The sequence below is a fragment of the Branchiostoma floridae genome, chromosome 13, assembly GCF_000003815.2.
Source record: "Branchiostoma floridae strain S238N-H82 chromosome 13, Bfl_VNyyK, whole genome shotgun sequence".
NCBI classification, from domain to species: Eukaryota; Metazoa; Chordata; class Leptocardii; order Amphioxiformes; family Branchiostomatidae; genus Branchiostoma; species Branchiostoma floridae.
The window spans coordinates 10,132,600-10,158,876 of NC_049991.1; the positions used below are offsets into that span (position 1 = coordinate 10,132,600).

At 43.9% G+C, this 26,277-nt stretch overlaps 4 protein-coding genes and 2 non-coding genes across 10 annotated transcripts in view; 2 read left to right on the plus strand and 4 right to left on the minus strand.

The window, feature by feature from the left end:
* Positions 1-4,167: 4,167 nt before the first annotated feature.
* On the minus strand, positions 4,168-8,382 carry LOC118428797 (60S ribosomal protein L3-like). The gene is made up of 9 exons (XM_035839005.1): positions 8,243-8,382; positions 7,478-7,670; positions 6,982-7,150; positions 6,378-6,513; positions 5,712-5,898; positions 5,188-5,450; positions 4,873-4,968; positions 4,475-4,594; positions 4,168-4,312 (listed from the first exon to the last, which is right to left on the minus strand). The coding sequence occupies exons 1-9, from the start codon at positions 8,243-8,245 to the stop codon at positions 4,265-4,267; spliced, it is 1,215 nt and encodes a 404-aa protein (XP_035694898.1). The 5' UTR covers positions 8,246-8,382; the 3' UTR covers positions 4,168-4,264.
* Positions 5,990-6,085, minus strand: LOC118429799. The gene has a single exon (XR_004832786.1). It is a non-coding gene; the product is annotated as a small nucleolar RNA SNORD14 (small nucleolar RNA).
* LOC118429798 lies at positions 7,227-7,323 on the minus strand. Its single transcript, XR_004832785.1, has one exon. It is a non-coding gene; the product is annotated as a small nucleolar RNA SNORD14 (small nucleolar RNA).
* A 252-nt stretch (positions 8,383-8,634) lies between the features above and the next one.
* On the plus strand, positions 8,635-12,334 carry LOC118428798 (NADH dehydrogenase [ubiquinone] 1 beta subcomplex subunit 10-like). Of its 2 annotated transcripts, none has more exons than XM_035839006.1 (5): positions 8,635-8,755; positions 8,938-9,133; positions 9,769-9,904; positions 11,187-11,326; positions 11,942-12,334. In XM_035839006.1, the coding sequence occupies exons 2-5, from the start codon at positions 8,959-8,961 to the stop codon at positions 12,040-12,042; spliced, it is 552 nt and encodes a 183-aa protein (XP_035694899.1). In that variant the 5' UTR covers positions 8,635-8,755; positions 8,938-8,958; the 3' UTR covers positions 12,043-12,334. The 2 variants fall into 2 exon arrangements, with proteins under 2 accessions (XP_035694899.1, XP_035694901.1); XM_035839008.1 differs by having other exon boundaries at positions 8,734-8,755; positions 8,933-9,133.
* A 765-nt stretch (positions 12,335-13,099) lies between these two features.
* LOC118428795 (kelch-like protein 26) lies at positions 13,100-17,019 on the minus strand. 2 transcript variants are annotated; one of them, XM_035839003.1, is made up of 2 exons: positions 16,929-17,019; positions 13,100-16,288 (listed from the first exon to the last, which is right to left on the minus strand). In XM_035839003.1, the coding sequence occupies exon 2, from the start codon at positions 16,161-16,163 to the stop codon at positions 14,013-14,015; it is 2,151 nt and encodes a 716-aa protein (XP_035694896.1). In that variant the 5' UTR covers positions 16,164-16,288; positions 16,929-17,019; the 3' UTR covers positions 13,100-14,012. The 2 variants fall into 2 exon arrangements, with proteins under 2 accessions (XP_035694896.1, XP_035694897.1); XM_035839004.1 differs by having other exon boundaries at positions 16,896-17,011.
* Positions 17,020-22,140: 5,121 nt separating this feature from the next.
* Positions 22,141-26,277, plus strand: part of LOC118429210 (allatostatin-A receptor-like) — a 6,610-nt gene continuing 2,473 nt past the window's right edge. For 2 of the 3 annotated variants that reach the window (XR_004832712.1, XM_035839672.1), the window contains exons 1-3: positions 22,141-23,061; positions 24,842-25,120; positions 25,997-26,155. Coding sequence is in view for 2 of the 3 variants with exons in the window: in XM_035839672.1 (XP_035695565.1) it covers positions 22,495-23,061; positions 24,842-25,120; positions 25,997-26,155 (1,005 nt within the window). In the remaining variant the exon portion in view is untranslated. The remainder of the gene's footprint in view (positions 23,062-24,841; positions 25,121-25,996; positions 26,156-26,277) is intronic. The other variant, XM_035839673.1, reaches the window with a different exon arrangement.

Genomic DNA, 26,277 nt, shown 5'->3' on the forward strand with positions numbered 1-26,277 from the left:
ATGACGCGGAAGAAGAGGCTCCCCGATGAGAAGACCGCCCGGCTGCACCAGGCCGTGCTGGAGGGGAAGCTGGAGGACGTACGGGACTTGTTAAACCTGATGGACGCTAACGTGCGGGACCATCACGGCAGGACCCCGCTCATGACCGCCTGCTTCGCCAGAGACGACCACCTGAGAGATAAGATGTTCCGGCACCTGTTCTACCGAGGGGCGGACCTGCGCGCCCGCGACCCGGCCGGCCGGACCGTGTTCTCCCTCGCCTGCTCCTACGGGCTCAACCAACAAGTCAAGTGGCTGCTCAATCATAAAAACGTGGACTTGTTACAGAAGGACAAGGAAGGGAGGACTCCCCTGCACCACGCCGTGCTCTCAGGGGACGCTTCAGTAGTTCGGACGGTAGCCAGAGCCACTGTAGACCGGCAGTTGAGTGTTGACGTCCCTGACAACAACAGCACCACGCCGTACGTGCAGGCTAAGATCAGGGGACAAGACGACATAGCGCAGATTCTGCTGACGGAAGCGAGAGCAAACCCTTGTACGTTTAACACCAGGAAATACTTCTCGGTGAATGGACAAGTGATACGAGAAGAGCTTCATGTGCCCGTGGCAGAAGAGGATACACCAGAAGAGAAAAGGAAAGGCAAGACAAATCTGACTGCTGTCCTTACCGTGACCCTTCCGCCGATTCGTGTTCAGTATTCGAAGTCATACAAAGGGCCAGAAAAGCCGACAACAGAACCGGTACAGAACAAGAATCCGGAACCACGACTGACTCTACCAAAGTTCAAGATGACGGCACCCCCGGGAGTGTCAGGGTCGCAGGTGGGTAGTGTGTTAAGCGTACGCTCTTCTGTGTATAACTCCACCGCGGATTCCGCCCTTTTGGTCTTAAAAGGGCAACATGCTCAGCGGTATCTCGGCAAGCGTTCCTCCTATCCCACCATACCAACACTCATGGCCTTGAAGTCGGCACACCACAGCACCGCCTTCAGAGTTACCGCGCAGAAGAAGCCCGACACCCCGCCCCCTACACCCCCTCCGGAGCCCAGGAAGAAGAAGATGAGCGCTGCAGGACTGTTGAACATCGCCGTGAAAAAACGACGGGCGAGCAGAATTGAAAACCTTCGTCCCAAATCTGGTCTCGGAGGAGGGAAGTGGAAAAACTTGGTGTCGGCCACGCAGGACTTCAAAGAGGAAGTAGAACAGGCACCGGTAAATGCGAGACTACGGAAAAGAAGTGTGCCCGCCATCTCCGCGAATGATCTGGCCATGTTGTCCAAACGAGAACCGAAGAAAAAGCTAAACGTGGCTTCGGTGTTGGCGCTAAGGCCAAGTAGTCTCACAGACGAAAACAACTCCTCTGTACTTGACTCTCTACCTGAGGTGGACGAGAAGCTTAAGGTAGAATCAACAACTGAGAACACGTTCATCAAACAAGACCCCCTCCCTGAAATTGTCGTGGAGGGGGGTAGCTGAGAACAATGTCCAGTGTATATATACCTTCACACACATGTGTGCTACCATAAAATTTATCACGTTGTTTTGTAGCGTTTATCGGCAATACCTGAGAGATTTATTATGCTTCTAGATGTTTTATATCTCATTTATGGTGGCACGATCAAACCGAGGACACTACAACAGAGCTGATATGTTGACTGTTGCCAGGAGGCGTGTCGGGGACTTTGAACCCTCCCCTCATCGTCAGCAGTTATTCACACTGTAATATTGACTACAGGTGGGGGTCAAGTGTTAACATTATATATGGCCACTTACTAGTTGGTATTTTTCTACCATTTGATATGGTCTATATTTTGCATAGTTTCTCTTGATAAGGATTGATGAATGATGACTAAATTTGACGAAATATTGACTATTGTCGATTACATGTATACGTGTATATATACGTTTATTAAATGTTGATATAACAAAACGTTTAATGAGAGGACACAATAAGGCCTAGGTGGTTACATCTATCTCAATATTCCAAAAATTTCACAATGTCAATATTTCAAATGTTGGGAAAAATCTTGGTAACAAAAAACAGACTCTTCCTCATCAAACGTATATAATAAATCTTCAAACATTTACAATATATTAGGCTAAATCCAGAGGTATCATACTGTACTATAAGGAGCTGATGTTTCATGGGATCTTGACTTTGGTGGACAACTGTGTCGATATTTTTGATACGCTGTAGGATTGTTCTAGTTTATTATCAGACAGGTTTAAGGTGAGAGGGCATGTTGGAATATATACAATGGTGAAATCCTGCGTATTACAGACAATAAAGTATTTAAGACTGCTTATAATGAGTTGTTGTTTTCAATGTATATACGGGCATGTAAAATTAAGGGTGGGTAAAAAACTGAAAGGAGAGGCAGGATTTCCAAATATAATAAAAGACCGCCTTTCCTTGATCAATAGATACATGTAACCACTTCCCCACTACCCCACACCAAAAGCTGGTGCATGACGTTGAGAGAGTAAACTAGCTGAAGTCTAGCCTCCTTGGGCCTATGTCGCATTTCCTACCGAGGGCCCGGTCGGGCTGTTTGCGGAAATGCCAGTAAATACGCACAAGGCATGCTGTTGAATTATTGTCTTCCGTCTTGTGTTTTTAACGTCTTTTACATCGTGCTTTTCGTTCCCCAAATTTGCCCGGCCGGGCCCCTTGTGGATATGTGACGTTAGCTTATAGCGGGCTATGGGAGTCAGGTTATTTATGGGATTGGCTTAAATGACATACCGGCTCTAGTTGTATTCGGTAGCAACTACGAGGGCGTCCTACAAGTTACCACGAGTCTAATCAAAGACAAAAGGCCTCGGAATGGTTGTTGACAAGTTGATCTAGCCACCAGATCATGGCAACCCGCTATAATTAGCAGGTTGCCATTATCCCCCCAAAAAAACACAAGTACAGCTTGACCTGGGTAGGGATGTCAAACTTCACCTCAGATCCCCTTCCGGGTTATTTACGGTGCGGGACACGTGCGTGCACGCCCCCTGTTCCATGATAGACACGATCTGACACCTCAGTGTAACTCTATACACCTTCAACTTGAACCCTGCGGTGACTCCAATCCATCCCAAGAAACCACACAAACGGTAGAATTCTATTAGACCCGTTCTCTCACGCTGTATATAACCTTTAAGACTTCCGGTTGGCATGGTGTCTTGGCAGGCGTGTTCCCAGTATGTGTACAAGGTGAACTTGACAAGGACACTGGCCCGGGCTGAAATGTGTCTGATTTATCGCACAATAGTGAGGCCCCGCTTGTTAGGTCTCCTCACGTCCCCAGTAAAGCAGCCGTGACGTTGGCATGCCACCTTGGCTTCACTGCTGCTATTTGTGTTTGCTGGTAAGTTCAGCTTCTACATGTACAAATGGCACGATTGCCAGAGCTTCTGTTTGGTGTTCTTAACTCGGAGACCACGACACGTCTCGTGTACAGCTGGCAATGTCTTTTATTCTAAACGTCTACCTAAATATAGGACATCAATAGTTTGTCAAGACAACTCTAAAACATTCATTTTAAAAAGTTAAACGCCTGAGGTTGCTGGTGTTTTTGTATGCAGTAGAGTGCCACAACGGACGACTGCTGATAACAAGGTTCTTTGATAAATGATGGCAACAGGGTACTTTGAAAACCATACCTCTCCAAAGTTTGTTAAGCTTATCCCTTCTGTAAGATAACAGTACGTTGTGTTGAAACTAACATTTTAGCATTATCAGATAATCCCAATGTTTGTGCACACAGAAAACAAAGGGACACAGATTGAGAAACTGATATTTTTGTTTCCACTGTACACCTGTACTAGGCCTTCAACAACGCAACTGTTTTAAGGTCCTCTTTGATGTACTATATATCAATTCCTTCTAGTTCTCCTTGGCCAGTTTTACAAACGCGTACAAGTGCAACACTGGTGGCATGGCTATGGTCAGCTTTTCTTTCATCCCCACGAGTTCTTAAGGATGATTCGCGACAGAGGAATATCCTGCATTTACAAGCAAATGTCAGTCCGTCTAATGTCATTCCCAGCAGCCAAATAATGAATATCAGTTGTTTTCTCCATTGATTTTCCTATGTCCTGTGTTTTAATACCTCCTACCTTTCACTGATATGAATACAGTTGTATTTAAATCAGTAAAAAAGACCAGACAATCAGTTTATCCATTTGATTTGTTTTATTGTGAGAACAAGCTTTGACCAGTAGGTGAAAGTCTTGTTCATTGGCCCAATAGTTTGGGGTCTGCAGGGGGTTCTCAGGCCACTGGAGTCTCCTTGATTTCCTTGTCCTTCTTGAGAGGACCCTGCAAACACATGAAGAACATACGTTTCAATCTGTTGGGAAAACATCTACAGAATTCTCTTATTCTTAAATCAAATGCCTGAAGATACAATTATAGAGACAGAAGGGCAATTTCTAATGGTCACAATACACAGGAGAGCTATTATGATAGATCAGTTCTTACCATGAAGGCCTTCTTCTCTGCGATAGTCTGGAAGCGGCCGTGACCAAACTTGGAGGACGTGTCGATGAACTTGAGGGTGATCTTCTCCTGGGACCTGCGGCTGGTCTGGACCAGAAGAGACTGCAGACGAAAAGACATTTTAAGGTATGGCTACACAAGACAGACGCATACCATAATAAAATTGTACTGTGGTTTTATCAGGTATTCTGATAGTATAATGTATTTAAAAGCTGTCAAAGGCTCAGACACATCCAAGGAAGATCTGTCCCATCATCAAGACACAGGTGCCTTTTTGGTGGAAACAATGTGTAAGAGGTTATCGTCACTGCGGACAGCTCAACTCTTATCATATGCAGAACACACTACACATCACAATGCAAGTATAACTAAGGGGTTACCTTGCGCAGAGTCAGCACACGCTTCTTCGGTCCTACACAGCAGCCCCTGATCATGATGAAGTCGTTCTTGCACTCACCATAGTGAGGGAAGCCACCCTGGAATACAACAGAAAAAACTTAATCCACAAAACCTACAAGTCCTTTGGGAAGCTACTTTTTTACTTCTTTGCATATAAAACGAGCAATTGCACTGAATAAACTTGTTAGAAGACCAGGCCACACAAGCTTCAGCAACGACCAGTATGCTTTCTTAAGAGAATCTTTTATACCATCAAACCAAGCAGGTATTCTAATTGGTCATGGTGGTTCTCTTACCAGTGGAGTGATGGTCTTCTCCGTCAGATCGTACTCGGTGGCGGCGTTGTTCTTGATGACCTTGCCGTCCTTCACGTGGATGCCTGTGCCCACGCGGTACACCTTCTTGTTGATCTCAGTGCGGTGGTTGTAGCCCTTCTGACCGGCACGGGCCACACCGTAGCCCACACGAGCGGGATGCCAGGCACCGATACAGGCAACCTTACGCAGACCCTTGTGGGTCTTACGGGGCAGCTTCTTGGTTCCCCAACGGGAGGTCACACCTGGAGTAAGACGTGTTCATTTGTTAGAATATCCATAAGTGTAAATACACATGAAATTTAAAACAATTCCTTGCTTGTTTCTTGTAGACATCAGTAGGAAGGCAGCATGGAAACTTCAACAGAATTTTTCTGAATGCTTCGCGCATGAAGCATATTTCCATGGGCTTCATCACTTGTCTAAATATAGGAACATACTGGAATTTCTGCATATCAACACCACTCATTCAAATAGCAAGGGATTATCTATGAGGTGTTCCTTACCCTTGAAGCCCTTTCCCTTGGTGATACCGATGATGTCAATCATCTCGTCCTGGCCGAAGACCTGGGAGACGGGGATCTGCTTCTCCAGATGTTCCCGCGCCCAGTCCACCTTCTCTGCGATGGTGCCACCGTTCACTTGGATCTCCATGATGTGGGACTTCTTTTGGCGGTGAGGCAGGTCCTTCATCTAATGGTGACAATAGCAACAAAAAGGTCATTACAAAACCTAAGCCACTGGCTTCTCAGTATTGAAAGCAAATGATGTGATAGTTTGCTGTAAGCTCAGACATCCAAGGAAGGAATTGTCCCATCATCAAGGCACAGGTGCCTTTTTGGTGGAAACTGCGAATGTGGGGAATATTTCATCACTGCAAACAGCTTATATCATACCGCACATGAAAAAGTACTCTTTGCATGCATATTTATCTACTTCTTTGCATGCATACTAACATCAGCACAATGTGCACATTCTGAAACTGGGTCTGCAAAAGGTGCATTAGACTTCCGTAGGACTTTAATTTGTTCACCTTCAACATTAGGACTTCCGCCAGAATGCAAGAAATCAAATCCCATTTCAAGTGCATATTACAGATAAGTCCGGGTCTGAAATAAACCAAAACACACAGTCCATCTTTAAAAGTGTATATAATACAACCCTCTTATTACCTGAGTGTGGACAATGACACGGATGTTGATGCAGTACTTCTTCATCTGCTTGAAGTCCTTCTCAATCTGCTTCTTGCCGTCATCGTCCTGCCACTTCTTGGCGTACTTGGTGAAAGCCTTCTTCTTGGAGGAGTACCTTCAGTCCCCAAGGGGCAGGGGAAGACAGCCATGAGTCTCATCATGAGTCTAAGACTCATGAGAGGAGACTCTAAAAGGCTGAGTGATTAAGCATGCGACACTCTTCAGTGTACAGACACTGGGTGGAGTGTGTGGCTGCTCCATGAGACCAGGCCCTGGCTCATAGTGCTGATTGCAACAAAGACAAGTTATGCAAACAATCAAATACAATATCTAAGAACAAACATTATGCTACTACTACTAGTTTTCCACAATTGTATCCAAGTTCGTCATTATTCTATTCAAAAACATTTCCATATAAATACGATTTTTGTTGACAGAATGGCCATGATTCTAGCTAGTGCAGTTTAGCATTATGGGCTTAACATCCTGGCTAAAACACCAATGGTTGAAATTCATAAAAAATGTTACAGGTGTTTTAATAAAGAGTTAAGTGTATCATGTGATCACATGGTAACTGCCTTACCAGTTCTTGTAGAAGCGGCGCCTGCACTCTTCACTCAGGTGTTCAGCAAAGATGGTCCTGAAAGCACGCCTTCCTTTGGGTGTGGCGATGTAGCCGACCACGCCTACCACCACCATGGGAGGGGTCTCTATGATGGTCACAGCATCCACCACTTCTCGTTTCGTCGACTCTGTAGGAAATAAAGTTGTTATAGTTTAGATCAGGGCCTCTGAGAAAAAAAAGGTCCAGTAGAGCATTTTAAGAATCAGCTCAGACATCCAAGGAAGGAATTGTCCCATCATCAAGGCACAGGTGCCTTTTTGGTGGAAACTGCGAATGTGGGAAAAAATTTCATCACTGCTGATTGCTTGGGTAAAATATGCACATTACAAGATGAAAAGCTTACTCGTGCAGTCACATACTAGTACACAAGGTATTTCCTAGTTCTGTTTATGATTCGAGATTATTTATGTATGGCTATCAGGCTATGCAAATCAGGTTGAGCAGAAGTACATACTCGCTCCGGTTCTCTCCACTTCCCTCAGTACGTGGGTCATGCCGGCCTTGTAGCCCATGAAGGCGGTAAGGTGGGGCGGCTTGCTGGCATCATCCTTGGGGAAAGCCTTGACTTTTCCCTTGGCACGCCTGCACCTCTTGCGGGGCAGGAAACCCAGGGAGCCGTGGCGTGGCGCCGAGAACTTTCGGTGAGACTGGAACGGGACAAGAGAAGCCACAAATTAGACAGAATCATCAGAAGATTACACAATAACATGGTTAAAGGATTTGTGCTCAAAAGAGAGCAAGGCCTATCAAAAATGTGTCAAGAATTCAGAAATTAGTTCAACCCCCCTCCCCCATCAGAACACGTTCGCACATGTCGCCATTTCCATACTAGTACTTCTTTCCATACTGACCGTCCTAACTGCCTATGTGCGAGGTGATCAGCTCAAAATTTGTAACACGACAGAACAGACCAGTTTCTGTATGGTTAAAATGTCAGTAATTGTGAATTTTATATATATATTGCATGAAACCACGGGAGGAACTAAGGTAAGCACATTACACGACAGAGGCCATCTTGCACACGTTGCAGGGATCGGTCAACGATAGCTACGATTAAAACGAATTTGTACAGATTTTCTCCAATGAAATGCATCAAAACATATCCTAATAAGTTGCTTGTTCTTTCTGACATCAGAAAAATGAAGATATAAGCTTCGATGACATAAACTTTGCGCGATATCACATGGATTGTTTGCGACAAAATTTCATTGCTACTCACCATTTTCCACAGCTAGGCAAAGAGGACGTATTGGGCGAAAACGAGGCTACATATAGGATCCTTACCTTGGACCTACGGTGCCTGCAAGTTTTGGCGCTTTCTTAAATCACAACTATTGCCTTGATTAAGCTTTATTTATCCAAAAGCAATATCTATAAGCGGTAGGCATCATACGAACTAACTTTTAATGATCTTTGATATGATTCGAAGACGAAATAAAGGGAAATAAATTCTCATTATAGGGGTCGCGGAGAACATGGTAAAAAAACGCATGCAAACGCTATGATATTTTTTGCCGTTACTTGTAACAAGGATAAAGGCCTCTTGCTGTGTAGAAATATTTTATCAATTCTCATTAGATATCTAAAATGTATGAAATGCATTTAATTTGCTGAATGTATGTTTTTTTCTCACCACACGTCAGCAAGTGTTAAATAGGAAAAATACATCTGTATTTTGATGCGATCTAGCTAGCGTGGAGGTAAGGAAAGGGTATGAAGGGAGTATTGTAAGGTAAGCTGAATTAGAATTTACAGCATCTAGAGCGATGCTATTATCGATTCAGAGACACACGTTGAATACCAAATGATTTTTGTTGTTTGTTTTACTTTACATTTTCCATATCAACAGTTATTGAAAAGCATATCTTATTTCCAATAGTGGTATAAACTCTTTCATACCCTTTCCAAGAAAAGTAGGCGCCATAGGTCACCATCATGGCGGACCAAGGAGATGATGGAGGTCCTCCAAAGAAGAAATTCGACATGGAAAGCTGGCCGGAGGCTTATACATATAATCCTGGAGGGGACAACAGTCACCTTAACCCCACTATGAAGGCGATCTTGGCAACCTACTACTACACCGTGGACAAGCCAGTAACCGCTATCCATGGTATGCTGTGACCTCAACACAACCCTCATAATTTTCGGGCAGCTGCTTTTATTTTCTCTTTCCTACTTTCTAGTTTTGCTTTTGCACTATTGGCTGTTGGCTTGCGCTCCACAATTATCTTTTGCTAGTATGAAATGTTTGTATTCCTTCCTTTCTACAATCCTGTGTAAGAAAAGTTACACATGGCTAGGTGTTGGGACTCCAGCATGCAGCACTTTATGTTATGAGTAGAGTACTAGTAGACTAGAGTTCTCAGTCATATAACCTCCTTGACTCGAGGTGGTAGGAACGGCCGCTTTTCAGAGGCATTCCCGGTTTATTGGATTTATCCAGGTCTCGTAATAGACATTTTTTTTTTCATTTGATTTATTTATTAGCTCACATTCAACAATTATAATAAGCAAATGATATTAGTACAAAATAAATAAAAAAACATGCAGAGGGGGATCAAATGAGATTGTCCCATTATAATATTAACGCACAGACATGATATTGCATGATATCTCATCACTGCCCCATATTATATGTGAGTTCTTACTTCACGTCATTGGATATGTGACTTTGAAAGACGTTTTGTATGCCATCATAAAACAAGTGTCAGCACTTTGAGATGCTTTTTTTTTTTCACTTCTCAGATTGGATCAAGTCTCAGAAGAGAGTCTCCTACCCTTACTACCATCGCAAGTTCCGCCGGGTTCCCGGGATCGAGGAATGTGACGTCCAGGACCAGGTCTGCATATACGAGGCTAACGAACAGTTCCAGAGGGACCAGTAAGTAGTCAACAGCACTGAAATTATGAATCATGTGATAAACCATGCTTGCAAGATTTGTTGAAATGTCTGAAATGTCAATAATTTCACGGAGTATTTGATTTTTCTAACTTTTATGTTGCATTACCATTTACCAACATCACAAACAGATGTTGTACTTTTAGGTTCCTTCCGTGATTATTGTGAAAAATCTTAAAGCAGACTTGAGATGATTAGGGAATATTGTATATAGGCAAGATTTCTTCAGTCTAGATCAGCCCGAAATCATTTCCGCCCCCCTGAGTTTGACTGGAAATCCTATCAAGCGCCGTAGGTGAGATGGGGTTGGGGTTTTGTGCGCGTTAAAATTTGCGCGTTAAAACTTGCGCGTTAAAAACCTGCGCGTTAAAATATGCAAATAAGCTGATTCCCTGGGGATTTAAAAACTTTTTTGCAGTTTTAAACTTAAAAGCTTGAAGAAGATGAAATTAAGTATCATATTGTTGCATTCTAGAGTACAAATATCCCTTTCCAGGAGTTTTGAAGTGATTTTTAAACATTAAGTTTTAACGTGCAACAAAGGTTGATATTTGCATGTGAAACAATCTGCTTGAGAAAAGATGAAATGAAGCTTGCAGAATGGAGAAAAGCCTCAAGCAGTTATATTTTACAATATAAAGCCTCACATTAGTTATTTTTTCATGTATTTGTGTCAAATTCAAGTAATTTTGAAATCTTCTGGATATGCAAATTAACCTATTCCGAGGGACCTAAAAATTAGGAGCTTTTCAAACCCAAAATTCAGGTAACAGATGTAAAATCATATAATGGGGTCACATTTTTCTGCCTAAGAATTTCTCAATGTACAACTTAATTTTTTAACGCGCAGATTTTTAACGCGCGCGCAGATTTTTAACGCGCAGAAAACCCGTTCCCGGTGAGATGTGCACATGTACTGCCACAACTCTATCCAATTTTAAGAGAATAGGCAAAAAATGAAAAATGACCCAAATGAACAGACATTGACTATGTCATATATATGGGTTTCATTTGTTTTTTTACTACCATTACTTGTAGGACTTTATATTAGGATTATGTGTATATGTTTATATCAATTTTAAACCATGTAACCTGTTACTTCGTTGTTATTTTGCCACCCTTTCTCTCATGAAAAAGGTGGCAAAATAATGAAAATAATTAATGAAAAGTGGCTGTTAGTGTTAGGCTGATCCGAATTTTCTATGAATGAATTAAGGTGCAATACTGTGCAAACAAACCTGTTCATCACCCTTTGTCCCCCCAGTCTTGTTGATCAGGAGATCCTGCGTTTGTCCCGACAAGACTGGACGCGGTGCTGCTTCCAGGAAGGAGACAGCCACTTTGTGAACTGCAGGGACTTCAAACAACGCTTTGATGCAGCTCAGAATGCCTACGATACAAAGTGTATGTACCCTTAATTAGTTACCGGTCAGATTTCCCATATCAACAATAGCTGATCTGTGTTAGTGTGGGCTGTGGTCAGGGTTCTCTCCAGCTTTTAATTTTTTGTCCATCACACTGCTTGTTTGGTGGTGGGGGAGGGGTTGCAGTTTATTGCAGACCATTTGGAAGGCATTGACCATGATTGATGGTTTGGATGTTAGGATGCCAATTTTGTTAACTTTCCTTGTTAAATCCATCATTTTGAAGATACAAAAATACATTTTCATGCTGTGATTTTTGGATGGAAGGGTGATATTCTTTTTTGGCAGTGTTTCTTTTAAGAAAATGGGTGGTTTGGAACATTCATCATTCATGTAGAGAAAAAATGTATTAAGCAGCTGGAGTTTTGTATTGACTTGATATGTATTGTCCCTGGTATGTACACAGATGTGAACCAAGACATGAACTAAGACATGTATGTAATGATCAATACTTTCCTGTTATCAAGGCATAAAGATATTACTAAATCAATGTGTATGACATTCTGCAGTACTACAAGTAAGTACAAGTATAATATCCCTATGACCAGTTGTATTTTTTGCACCTTTTCTAACCATGTATTCCGTTCCACCACAGATGGAGACCTAGGCGTGTACGGGAATGCCATGAAAGCATTCATGAAGCAGAAACATCGTATGATAGAGGAACGAAGAGAAGCTGAAAAACAAGAGGCATAATAAAACCTGCATCAAAGCTTGCTCTCACTTGTGCATAGGATTAAAATCCGTCTTTTTCTTCATTTACTGACACAGATATAAACCAGACAACTTGAGGCATAAACGTTTGAGATTTTTGTGTTTGACAAGTCCAGTTTTCATTAGAATGGAAATCAGGATTGTTGACTTCTGGAAGTACTTTTAGTGGACTAATTTTGAGGTGGTTGGTAGTTGCTGTGTATCAGTATACCCCTGTATCCTCATCACTTTGCTCAAAATGTGCTGAAGTTGTCAAATAAAACATGACCTGAAATGTTTGTGTACTGCTGTATTTTATATTTCCTTGTGTTTGTAGGTTAGCCGTTGTGATGTACAGTACCTATGTGCCTATCAGATATACCTTGTGTTTTTCCCAGTCCTAGCTCATTTAGGATAGATTGTAGCATACTGCTGGTGTCAGACATGCTTTTGATAGACTTTCAGACCTGGTCCCTGAATAGCCTGGGTACCATCCGTATTCTACCGGGGCTCCTTACACTTTAGGGAAGTGAGTGTAAGGAGCCCCGGTAGAAATAGGATGGTATACCCAGGCTAGTCCCTGAACAGAGCACAGGAAAGAAAACCTGTGCTGTGAGATGAAGGTCCGACAAAGAGCAGCTGAATATAGACACAGACAGACAGTGAGGAACAAAGTGGTTATAGAGATGGTCAAAAAGAAACCTGACCTACAGTTCATTACAGAGTACAGTGGTTTGGTTACCTGAATAGATTGCCAGCCACACAGCTAGCACATCCAGTTGCCATTGCTTGAGGGAGACCACACCACAGATGGATAGAGGGAGCACAGCAAAAACCCTTTGTGCACATGACCTGACTCTTCAATACAGTACACAAAGTACAGAATCTCCTATAGTCTGAATAAATCTTGCTTTGGCCAGCCCTATACATTGCTGGCCCCTGCAGGGAATGGCAAGTTACAGCAGAGTTTGCATTATACAGACTACTAGCTCAGTATAACTACAAATAGTTTTAGTTGGGAAAGTGACCAGGGAGCAAAATATCAAGACAAAGACTATTGAACCTTTCAAGTGATAATTTATCATTGAAGTTCAGTATGAAATTGATTACCATAATTAGTAAGGATATTCTATTTTAAGGGTTTTACAATACAGAAAGTATACTTACATTGATAGCAGTTTGTTAACAGTGATCTATCTTACCAATCATAATGTAGGACTTATAGTCTGACATATTATGTGTACTGGCCAAGTCAAATGAAAAAGTTTGTAAATAGTAAACCTGGCTACTTAAGGACTTGACATTGATACTTCAAATTGAGTTCCATAATCTAGGTGTCAAACTTAACAAATGGTTACAGAGGAATTGAAAGAAACACTTCTTTAACACTGTCAGGTTTCAGATGTTGTTGTGCTCAACTTTTCAACTAAATGTTTGTCTAAAGTTCTTTCAACTGGCTGAAGCTCCCCCAATCTAAGTACATATTAAGTTTTATAAGATGTGTATAATGGCAATGCAACAACATGATATTAATAATGATAGCATTCACTTTGTGCTCAAAGTATGCTAAATGTGCAATTGTACATCATAATTCATATGGTATTCATTCATAGAGCTCACCTTCAACTTGTTACCTCACCAGTATATTCATAGCATCTGGTTTACAGCACTTTTTATGTTCAACTTGAAGTATCTGGTGCCTATTACAAAAAAATATATTGATACATGTACATGTACTATCATTCTCCTCAGATACAATGGGATCACACTTTTCCCATTGAAACAAACAGTATGAATCCTGTCTCTAGTGACCACCTGTCCACATAAAACCATTGTATCAGTCCCCTAAATCTAAATGGTCTTGTGAGATAATTTTGTACAAGTCAGCCATGTAAGTTTGGCAATTACTAACAGCGTTTTTCAATCAGCATTATGAGAAAGAAAGGAAACATATGTTTGCATGAGTTTCCACACTACAGTCTGTACAGCCAGTCAAACCATGACCCACTCACACTGTCCTGTGGTAGAGTGATGGCTGCGCAGGCTACCCCAGTCCATGCGTCGGGCAGTGGTTCCTCCTCTGTCCACTTGTTAGTGGTCGGGTCATAGCACTGGATGTACTTCAGTGCCCTGTAAGACCTGTGCTGGCAAGAGCTCCCTCCTACAAGGAAGATCCGTCCGTCTTTGATCGCTAAGCCTGGCTCTGCCTGTGGCTTGGGCATTGGTGCAACAACACTCCACTGTCCAGTCTCTGGACTGTAACATTCGGTTAGCAAGACGTCAGCATTGGCGTGGTCATCTCTCTCTGCACCGCCAAGCACGAATATCTTACCTCCCACAGTGGCCATCCTGTGGAACGCCCGAGCAATGGCCATGTCGGATTTGATTGTCCAGGTGTCGCTCTGCGGGTCGTAACACCTCAGGGCAGTGTTGTAGACCCAGTTACTGCCCCCTCCAGACAGGTAGAGCTGTCCTTTGTGTGCCGTGCCTGCGTGCCCGTACAAGGGAATCCCAACTGATGCCATGTGGGACCACTCATCCTTGGTTGGATTGTAGCACTCTGCCTTGTCATTCTCTCCCATCAAATTCCTCCCTCCGATGGCATAGAGTCTCCCATCCATGGCCTGTAGGTGGTAATCTGACCTACGGTGCCGCATGCACTTAACCCTGAACCAGTCGTTCTTCTGAGGGTCGTACCTCCAGCCTGTCGCCACGGCAGACCGGAACCCTCGCACACCCTCCCCACCAATCAGATACACGAAGTTGTTCAGGACGGCCACTCCCTGGTGCGTGATGGGCTCTTTTGTCGCTGTTAGATCACGCCACATCTTGGTGTTGGGGTCCAAGAACATGACGTCTGTTTGTTCGTCTTCTCTGTGCGCCAGTCCAGCCTTGCGGCCATTAAAACTGACCAGACAGTGGCATGTGGACCTAATATGTGTACGCTCAGTCAGCAGTAGTGGCTGTGCACTGGGGTGAGAATGATAGTTGTAAGCCTCAATCATGAGATCCTTGTACGGCAAACTGTTCTTGAAAATCTCCAAGTCCACTATCTCATTGAGATCAAATGTGGTCATCAGTGGGAATCTAACATGCTGTAACAACCGTCCTGTGTAAGCGATACGTGAAGACTCGTGCATGAGCCATCTGTAGACTGCCCAGAAGATGTCAATCTCAGCAGCACAGTTGAGCGCGTCGCTTTTGAGGACCTGAGCGAGCTGGTCAACCGAGAGCTCCAAGAAGTCAGCGTTCTTACAGAATGCCTGAAAGTGTTCAAGGATGTAGCTATTCACAGCTGTTGTGACGTCGGTGAGATAGTACACACTGGCTAGTTGGTAGATATCCATACATGTGTCTGCAACAATGCTCGCTTTCAGGAATTCACTGCACACGTCTAGTACTGGTAACACTTGGAGCCTGCTGGCTACGTCTACAGTCTCCTCCAGGCTCTTCCACCTCAGTGCTATGTCTGACGTGTAGATGTACTCCACCATTTCCTTCAGACGTGTGTACGGCACGTCTTTCAGTTCTACTCTCCTCTCTGTGGCTTCCCTCATCCCGAGGGTGAACATCGCACGGAAGTAGTCGCTACACGCGGCCAGTACCACCCTGTGCGCCACGATCTCTCGATCCTCTACAACCAACGTGACATCGCACGAGCCCTTCTCTAACTGTAGAGTATGCAGATTGTGTAGGAGCCTTGTGGGGTAGGTCACGTCCACAAAATGGCGCACTTCCCTCTCCCAACCCATCTTATACTCCATGCAACTGTTCAACAGATTACTCAGCTGAAACTGCCGCGCGACAGCAGTCACATCCTCGAAGTTCTCTTGCGTGATGTGTATCTCAGAGGTGTACATGTAGTCCAGGACAGCTTTAACTGCCTTGGAAGACATGTCGGCTAAGACAACCTCCTCATCTTCTCCTCCTGACAATATGTTCTTGAAGTACCTGCTGCTGGCAGCCAGGAGGATCTTGTGAGCGGGGAGTCTGACGGAGTCGCACACCAGAGTCACGTCACAGAGAGTCTCCTCCTCACGCATGTCCTGTAGGGCCTGCAGGAGGGTGGTGGGGTGCTCCAGGGGGGAGGTGAAGGTCATACTCCTGATCCTCATGGGCTCCATGTTGGTTATATGTCTTCAGTTACTTCACTCATTCAGATGAAGGTTTAAATGTTGATACTTTTGTTGCATTCTGCTGCTTTCACTTGGTGGTCCTGCCTTCAGATATGGGCCCTCTCCATCAGGATCTGTTAGAGACATTGAAAAACTAAGATAAGGAAGGAATCTTACAAATGTGCCAGTTCATGTATGGTTTGAAGTGTTCATTGTGCAGTGTGATGTTCTGTGGTTGAAGGTCTCTGCTGGCTATTCTTTATGTATAAGCTCAGATTCACAGTTTGAACTGAAAACGTGTGACTGGTGTGAGGTCTAGCTTATATGATAACACACAAATCAATTTTCAATTAGTACTTCTATAACTCACCAGAATCTATCTAACTTAAAGTGTACACGTTTATAAAGACATCTGGATAAACAATATTCAAATACTGAATTCAATCTCTGCTGGAGAAAAAACGGAGATTTACTTCCGGACGTTAAAATGTAACAGTTATCTCGTCTTCTGAAAGAGGACATAAAAGGATGTTCACGTATGTTAGTAAGAACTTAAGGATTATATGCTATGCACGACACAATGCTCTTGAACTTCAGTCCTGGCATGCATGGTATGTTGCAGCATACGCGTACTGTGCAAACATATCCAGACTCAAGGGGATTACTACGTTCCCAAACGTAAAGCGATACATATGACAGCCCAAACAAGATTATTTAGCAGCTACGGAACGTTATGTAAACCTCTTTCTGACGTAGGTAGTCCACAAATGTCACCTCTGCATGTTTGACAAAATATTTCTGCGATGTTCCCTCCTGGTTCTGTTCCTCTCGGCCATCTTGAAATCACAACAAACAAGAGCGCCACACTTCGATGAATGAAAGTACTGCAGTGGCGATGACTGACACACTTACTTACTTGATACTTGGTTAGGTCTCCTCAGCTTGGTGAGTGGCCTGCACCAAGGCGTTGACGTCTCTTTCGCACCATTCTGCGCCACTCCGGGCGGTCCTGGGCCATTGCTTCAACCTCGCGCACCCTCAGTCTGTTATTCCCTGTGATCAACTTCAAGTCTTCCATCACGCTGTTCAACCACGTCTGCCTGGGCCTTCCCCTTGACCTTTTGCCGTGATTAGGTGTCCACTCCAACAGCAGTCTTGGGAGCCTCTCCCTGGTCATTCTAAGGATGTGCCCCAACCATCTAAGCTTGCTGGCAGCCACAATCGCTTCAACACTTGTAGTCTCTGCTTGTTGCAGTATGTGTAAGTTGGTAACACGGTGGTACCATCTGATGCGAAGAATTCTCCTAAGGCACCTCTGGTGGAATACTTCCAGCCTTCTGCTCTGTGTCTTGGTGGTTACCCAGACTTCACTCCCATATGTAAGGATTGTGATGACTGCTGCTTCGTAGATACGGATCTTAGTTGACAGAAGAATGTTACTGTTATTCCAAATCTTGCCAAGTTGAGCAAAGGCGCCAGCAGCTTTTTGGATACGCTTTGAGATTTCAGTGTCTAATGTTCCATCACTAGTGAATGTGGTCCCCAGGTAAGTAAAAGTGCTGACTTGTTCAACAGGATATCCTTCCACGTTAATGTTAAGAGTTCCTCCCTCAGTGTATGGTCTCTGTGTGGTGTTTTTGCCAATTACCATGACCTGAGTCTTCTTGGCATTTGCCTTGAGTCCGGCTAGAGAACTGTTCTTACATAACAGGTCAGTAGTTTCCTGCAGGCCGGGTTTTGTGTTGTCCAGTAAGGCCATATCATCAGCATAGTCAGTATCCATGACCGATATCAATGGCTGTTGAGGAGTTTCCTGCATCAACACTGCACCTGCGCTGAGTCGTTTGTTTTGTTCCGTGAGGTAGGCTGCCAAGTTGATGCACACATTAAAAACTGGTGGACCCTGTATGTCGCCCTGGCCCGTTCCGGATTCAACATCGAACCAATTGGACTGCTCCCCATTCACTCTTACTGCGCTCACTGTCTTGTTGAAGAAAGCCTGTAAGACTCGAATGTACTTAGCAGGAAGGCCATAGAAAGAAAAGGCTTTCCAGATGAATTCTCGTTTGATACTGTCAAAAGCAGCCTTGAAGTCAATAAAGTTTATGTACAGTGGGATGTTATATTCAATACTTCTGTGGATGATTGTTTGAAGAGAATAAATCTGGTCAATGCATGATCTGTTCTTCCGAAAGCCACACTGATTTTCCCTCAGCAGATTTTCCAGTCCCTTGTTGATGCGCCTCAGGATAACAATTTGGAAGAGCTTCGATGCTGTTGACCTGAGTGTTATCCCTCTGTTGTTCCCGCAGATTGTAGTGTCACCCTTCTTTGGCAGCACAACGATTATACCCTTAGCCCAGTCCTCAGGGATAACCTCACCATACCAAACCTTGGCAAAAAGAGCTTCCAACGCCTTCGTTAATCCCATCGCACCGTACTTAAGTTGCTCGTTGGCTATTTCATCCACTCCCGGAGATTTGTGGTTTTTCAGTTTTTTAAGGGCATCCTGGATTTCTTCACCTGTTGGCGGACCATCATCATCTCCAAGGTAGGTAAAACTGGGGACCCCTGGTATGCTATCTAGCTCAGTTAAATCAGTATCTTCCTGTTGCGGGTTCAATAACTCTGAGAAGTGTTCGGCCCACCGTTTCCGTTGAGCGTCGGGATCAGAAATCAACTTTCCAGACTTGTCTCTGACTGCCGAGGACTTCTTACTGCGTTTGTTTGACAAGATTTTGATCTTCTGCCAAACTTCTCGCTGATTTCCTTGTTTCGCTGCATCCTCTAGATCCGTGGCCACTCTAAGAGCCCAGTTATTATCATCAACTTTGCAACTTTTCTTCACCATTTTGTTTAACCGTGAGTATTCTGACTTGTTCACATCAGATGTTGGATCACGTCTTTTAACCTGAGCTCGCTTCATAATGAGTTCTTTTGTCTTCTGTGATAGGTGTTGCTGTCGTCTTTTCTTTGCACGGTCACCAAGCACTTCAGATGAGGCAGAGTGAACAACCACTTTAAACTTCTCCCATGTGTCCTCAATGTGTTCATCTTCTACATACAAACATTCAAAACGATTCTTTAACTCGATGTTATACTCTGTGACCTTTGTTCCATCACGTAGATGTTCCAAAGCTGGAAAAGACCGTTGTGTAGCTTTCAGTTTGTCTACTGCTTTTAGTTTGACTCGGAGGTAGCCTCTTACCAAGTAGTGATCAGAACCAATATCAGCTCCTCTGCAGACTTTCACATCGAGTAAGGAGTGGCTCCACTTGGTGCTGATGCAGATATGATCAATCTGATTGACCGTACTGCCATCTGGAGATCTCCATGTCCCCTTGTGGATGTCCTTATGTTCAAACAGAGTTCCCCCAATTGTAAGCAGATTCAAGGCACAGAAATCAAGCAGACGTGTTCCGTTGTCGTTTGATTCACTATGCAGAGAGTGACGTCCAATAACTCCCCTCCTAGTTGTATGGTCAGATGTCACTTTACAATTAAAGTCTCCCAGGAGAATCTTGATATCGTGTCCAGGTAGATCAGCAAAGACGTCCGCTAGCTGTGTGTAGAACTTATCCTTGTCGTCCTCACCAGCTGCTTCCGTGGGGGCATATGCCACTATAACAGAAATGTTTATCTGCTGACTGTGCAGCCTCGCCGAGAGAATCCGTTCAGACACAGGTGAGTATGAAATGAGTGAGTTCCTGACCCTTTTAGACAACGTGAGACCAACCCCCTGTCGCCTGGTTCCATCAGAACGCCCAGAGAAAACCAAGAGCGAGCCATTGTCCAGCTTCTCAATTCCACTGCTTGGCATGTGTGTTTCAGTGACACCTAAAAGGTCTAGTTTGTAGTCATCAACCACTGATGCTAACTGGTAGAGCTTAGAGGAGTTGCTGACTAATGTTCGCACATTCCATGTGGCTATACACAAAGGTTTCTTCATATGATTATTAGGATGACATTTGTTATAGTTCACATCAACATGACTACTCCTAGGACGAATACAACATGTAGGGTGCGCCCGTTTCCTTCCCTTCAACATGGTAGGGTCCTTTCGGCTTTGCCCACCACGCGTCATCCTGGTCCCAGTCGACCCAGAATTCCGCGGGACGCTTCGAGACGTTTTCTTCCTTGATGTTCCGGTAGCCATGAGTGTTCTACAGAGCGGGTAGCTGACCCACTGCTGTGGCCTTTTATCGACTTGTCTGGTCTAGATCCGTAGTGTTCTGTTGTGATGTAACGGCGGCACCTCGGGAAGGATGTGGCTCTTCACCACGCACTACGGTCTTGAGAAAAGACTGTAAGACTGACACACAGTCTTACAAAATGCTGTCATAATTGCCTACGTTAAACGGTATATGCAGCTGGGTGTATGTGTTTGGTACCCCCATGAAAATTAACGTAATGTTTTCGGTCTGAACAAGGAGACAAGGTTCTCTCGTCAGAATTTAGATTATTTACCCGTTGTCAATCAGTTCATGTATTTGATTTTGTTCACTTGCAATTAGCCCCATGGGCATGAATTTGCAATTAACATTCTTAAAACATTCTTCTTTATTTGAATATTGGACAGAGTGACAGGATGTGAGGAGGAAGATGGTGTAGCCGGAAACTGGCAGGCAAGATTGGAACTGAGTTGGTTTGGTCCGGGTCCAAAAGCAGGGAAATGCATAGATTTCATTTTATTTTATTTTGATTTATTTATTTTGCACATAAAGCAAATCAAAGGAAACTTGAAAACGTGCAGGGCGGAGAAAAAGCCATGTAGCTTGTACATGCTCTTCCCCCGTCAGAAATTACAAATCATAATACAATCTAACAACTCATAAAATGATACAAATTGAATACAATAGATACAATAAAAGAAACATTGACAATAAGGAATAAAACTCATGAGAACTCATCAAACGGTGGTATGAAATATCTTCTATTTCTTGTCGTGCACACTATAGATGCCACTTGCTTTGCTTTATTACAGTGCATTTTGAGTGGTAAAAGTCTTGTATCTGTTATTGCAGCAGATTACTGAGGGAACCGATGAGAGGGTTGACGATGCGGAGACGGATAGTCTGATTGACATACAGGACACAAACATTTACACGGCTCAAAAGCGCAGTCATAAACGTACAGATCAAATTGCTTTATGGTAGTTGCTGAATAATATCATGGCGATCATTCGTAAATGTAGTATCTCACTGCGCTTTAATAGGGCACCGGTGCGGCACTGCGGGGTTCGAAATATTACTCAACGAATTTCAGAGATAAAGAAGAAATTTTCTTACATTTGTGTATTTTGTTGTCTTCTAAGTCATGCTTTCACCAAATATCTAAACTTAAAAAAAAATCAGAAAATGACACAACGGTACCGGTGCCGCAGTGAATGAACCCAGCAGTGCCGCTCCGGTACCCCAAGTGCAGAGAGATACCTTAAGGCTTTCCATTCAGAAAAGCCAGAAATTGGGAATGTCCAGGTTTGGATTTGTTTACTTTATTTAAAAGAGGACTATGATGATACCCTTCGATACCCGCCTTAAAGTTAATCGGGTGGCATGTTGCAACTTAAAGTGTATGTAAGCACATGTGCAGATTTGTATACGTGCTCGAGTGCTGTCACACGCGGTACCAGTAAAAACACTATCACTTAAAGCAGCCTAAAAGCTGGCAATGTGCACGTGATAGCGGCGTGCTCGAAACGTGGTGTAAGAACAAGGGGCGAAGGGAAATCTTCCACCTGTTGAGCAAGATATAGTAATGCACCAACCGAATGAAAACGACACTTGTATTAAATATTCATATGTACCGCACATCCCCTTTTTTACTGTTGGCGCGTAATCTACTATTATATGGGATACCAAGAAACTGTCCGGCAACGGTCAACTTTTGTGGATTCATAGATTGCAAGGAAACATTCAAAGCACGTCTCATCATGATTGTCGAATTTATTAGGTATAATCGTTATAAACAAAGAAAATACATGGTTACGTGCAAAACACGGTGTCCGCACCGGTTTTGTCGCACACTGCCACTGTTGTTTGCCTTCGGAAATACCCTGCATTAAATAGCTAAGTTCACATCGATTAAACACAAGTAATGGCACGCTTTCAGCTGTTCCACATAACAACGGGAAAAGCTCTGAGTGAGGTGATTATCTCTGCCATGTTTGCTTCCAGTATACATTATCAGCTTAGCCCATCATAATTCTAACAACCTAGGCATTTACAGGCCCAATACAGCGGTTCTTTTGTGATATTACACGAGAAAGGCCAGGGCATAAAAACCAAGGGGCACTTCTTGACAGGTTTCTGTCCGTCGCGGGCGCGAGACGGACTGAACCATGGCGTTTTGGCCTTGTGGAAAAATTAACGCTTCCACCCCGCTGGACTATACCATACTGCCTATCAATGAGACCCTGGGATATATAGTGCAATTTTTAGCTCCACAGCTGAATCAGGAAAAGAGCCTTCGTGCGAAGGACGTGGCGCTGCCGATATTCTGGGGTTTGATCGTCCTCCTCGGCGTGGTGGGAAATCTCTTGGTCATCATCGTCATCCTAAAGGGCCGTCAGCTTCGCAGTACAACAAACGCCTTCATCTTAAACCTCAGTATCTCGGACTTTCTCTTCATCGTCTGCACCGTTCCGTTCACTCTCGTCATACAGTTAGACCAGACCTGGATATTCGGGGACGTGTGGTGCAAGGTGATGCACTACAGTACGTACGTCAGCTGTCTGCTCAGTATCTACACCATGGTCGTCATGTCCATAGACAGGTACCTGGCCATAGTCTACCCGCTGTCGTCAGTGCGTTACCGACGCGTCAGGTACGCGGGGATGGTGGTGGGAGCGATGTGGCCCATCATGCTCGTCTCTATGATCCCGGTACTGCTCAGTGCCAAAGTTGAGGTGAGTGGATCTTTTGTAGCCTCTACCACAGGTCAAATAGTAGAACTTGGCCACATAGGACAGAAAACACGCCAGAGGAGTTAGAAGCCCGAACAGTACAGTTTGCGAGGCTAAATCTTTTGTGCGTGTGCATGTCCGTACAGACATACAACTACACCGGTCTTCTTTTACACTGAAGACACCACTTTGTGTCATGTGTGGGGTACTGGTAGAGCATTCGCCTCGGAATCTGATGGTCCCGAGTTCGATAGCCCCCGATTTTGTGCCCTTGGGAAAGGCACTTTACACGATATGACGTTCATTTTACCCAGGTGTAAAAATGGGTACCTGACTTCGGTCGGGTAGGTAAAAGAAAATCCTACCTTTAACTTCTGTCTTTACATAGTACAATGTATGTGGCACCGGTAATGTTACGTTGAATGCAGTGCCACATTGTCCACGTCTGTCCAAAAGCAAATAGCAAAAAAATACCACTTTTCGTCATTGGGTACAACTTTGGTTCATTTTATGTCCAATCGAATTTTTCATAATTGCTGTTGAATGATAGTGGCCGAAATCCAATCTTAGTTCAAGCCAAAGCTCCATATAAGTCCATACATACACCAACATTCTACATACTAGTAAAGTTAGAGACCAAGTGTCTAACTTTTGTAACACAGATCCCAGTGGTCGGTTGTTGTTGTCGAATTTAGCCTACATATATGCCCATTTGGTTGGCCAAACAACAATGCCCAGACAATGTAGATAACTTTATTGAACCAGGGTTGGTAACCTGGATATTCGGTGATAACATTTATCATGTTGTCCCTTATGGTCCATTTAACCTTTAGCAGACTGAAGTAGCCATTTGGATACCTAGTCTCCATAGTTACGGGGATAAGTAGCGGGTACAGGGTTAATGATCTTACAAACCGCTTTTGTAATGATATTGATGGGGAGCGCTTTTTTGGTCAGCGCTGTCGTGAATTTGATTTTTCAGTATATACAAGCTATGTTTGCTTGCAGGATTCCTTTTTTCTTTGTGCCTTCCTTTGTATCTAATAAAAATTAATTTCGTACACATTGCACTGATTTTCAATGAGGTAAAACCTGTGTTAAAAACAATATTAATGCGTAATACTAACGTCACATTTCCAAACCGGGGCCCGACCGGGCTGTTTAAATTGATGGTAACAAAAGTAGGAATGTATATGTAAAAATATACACAAGTAAGGCCCACGACTATTCGAATTCTGTTTACATCTTGTGTAGTTTGGTGTCCTTTATACCATACTTTAGTACGTTTCCGAAAGCTGCCTGGTCGGCCAGCACCGGTTAGGCTTAGGTCACATTTCCAAACCGGGGTCCGGCCGAGCAGCTTTCGGGAACAAAAAGAATGATATAAAATACATCAAAATACACAAAATGTCAAAATAAGATACATGGGCATGATTTGTGTATATTTCTAGGCAAACACTCTAATTTTTCGTTTCTCAAAACATTCCGGCCGGGCCCCGGTTTGGAAATGTGAGAAGCCTTAAGGAATGTCACGTCGGAATAAGGATAAGGTCCCATTTCCGAACCTTGGCCAGGCCGGGATGTTGAGCGGAAACTATAAATGAAACTTTTAACAAGGAAAATACACAAATTATGATTCTGACTATTTTTTTTGTTCTGAGTGTTTTGTTGCCTTTCTTATAATATTTTTCGTTTCCGAAAGCTACCCGGTCGGGTCCCGGGTTGGGAATTGGGACCTTGGCCTAAGGCAAAGTATAACGTTAAAAAAAAACTATTTTTCTAGGGAACAGACGCTTGCGATCTGTGGTACTTCGTCATCCCGGCCAGTAAGAACTGCCTGCTCTTCAACTCCGACGAGTTCGTCATCGTGTTCTTCGCGGTGGCCTACGCCCTGCCGCTGTTCGCCATCGTCGTGATGTACGCCCTGATGCTGAAGCGGGTGTGGACGCGCGTCGGGCTCGGCGTCATGAACGACACCAGCCGCAACAAGTCCAAGAGGAAGGTCACCAGGATGATCGTGGTCATAGTGGCGGTGTTCGGGCTGTGCTGGCTGCCACTTCAGGTGAGAAATAACAAATAAACAAACAAACAAATAAATACTGCGGGTGTAACATTTCATCTTTAATTAAGAATTACGTCAGGCAAAACTTGTGTTCCGGGTTACTTTAGTTAAATGTTTGATCGGTACGTAGGAATTTTTCTTCAGTAGATTAAATGAGATTTCATACTCTGTTGCCTTAATTATTGGCGCTTGAACACCACTGCACAGTCCCTTAAGCCGGGCTCACACGTGCGTATATATTCAAGTCCGTTAGAGGCTCGTATGGAATTCTTTATGGAAGTCTCTATCTGGCTCAACAGGACGCTGCAAAATATAGGCAGATAACATGCCAGAGGAGTTATCTTTCCGAGGAGTATGGTTTGCAACTCCGTCGGCATGTTATTGCCAGCTTTATTTGTCCAATTTCTGTTATATTTCCGACGACCTGTGGAGACTGGTAGAAGCCAGGCCTTTCATGCGGACCTCATACTGACTTGAATACTAGTATACACGCACGTGTAAACCCACCTTTAGAGACCATTTTCCTATATTGATACCACCAGCTGATTATGAACATCCTGTCTATAGCGACCAACTGTCTGCAGAGACTAGATTTTAGGTCCCCCTGAGCGGCTTTCCATGGCAGTTTTAACCGTATTCATATTCCGTGAATAGTTAAATCAACCTGGATGTCACTGAATAAAGAGCCCCGTTTTTACACAACCGCAACTTTATTTTCACCGACGTTTCGGTGACCCTCTGTCACATTCCCCAGGGTAATACTGACTGGTTCTCATGGCACCGCAGCAATATGTGTCGATCGCTGCTTACGGATGCGGTCACAAACGCAAGGCATTTACATCTATTCCCAATGCCCCTTTTCCCGCCATCCCTCAGGTGTATCTGTTGGCGCAGATGGTTGACAGAACCGTAGGTGCCCAGGAGTGGCAGCGGTACATCCTGTACACGGCTAACGCGCTAGCATACTCCAACTCCAGCGTCAACCCGCTCATCTATGCCTTCTTCTCCGTACAGTTCCGCAGGTCCTTCATGCAGGTAGGCGGAATTATGCTATATGTGCTTGGTACAGGTTCCAATCGGTAATCTCCAAGCAGATTTCTCCGGTGGCTTAAAACAGTAACATAAGCTGGGGAAGGACAGGGGGTAGATGTATTTGT

Coding starts and splice junctions, on each gene's coding strand:
- LOC118428798 (XM_035839006.1), top strand. CDS start 8,959: ATGGCGGACCAAGGAGATGATGGAGGTCCTCCAAAGAAGAAATTCGAC. Junction 9,905..11,186: donor GAACAGTTCCAGAGGGACCA/GTAAGTAGTCAA, acceptor TTGTCCCCCCAG/TCTTGTTGATCAGGAGATCC. Junction 11,327..11,941: donor GAATGCCTACGATACAAAGT/GTATGTACCCTT, acceptor GTTCCACCACAG/ATGGAGACCTAGGCGTGTAC.
- LOC118428797 (XM_035839005.1), bottom strand. Junction 7,151..7,477: donor AGTGGAGAGAACCGGAGCGA/GTATGTACTTCT, acceptor TATTTCCTACAG/AGTCGACGAAACGAGAAGTG. Junction 6,514..6,981: donor CGCCGCTTCTACAAGAACTG/GTAAGGCAGTTA, acceptor TGGGGACTGAAG/GTACTCCTCCAAGAAGAAGG.
- LOC118428795 (XM_035839003.1), bottom strand. CDS start 16,163: ATGGAGCCCATGAGGATCAGGAGTATGACCTTCACCTCCCCCCTGGAG.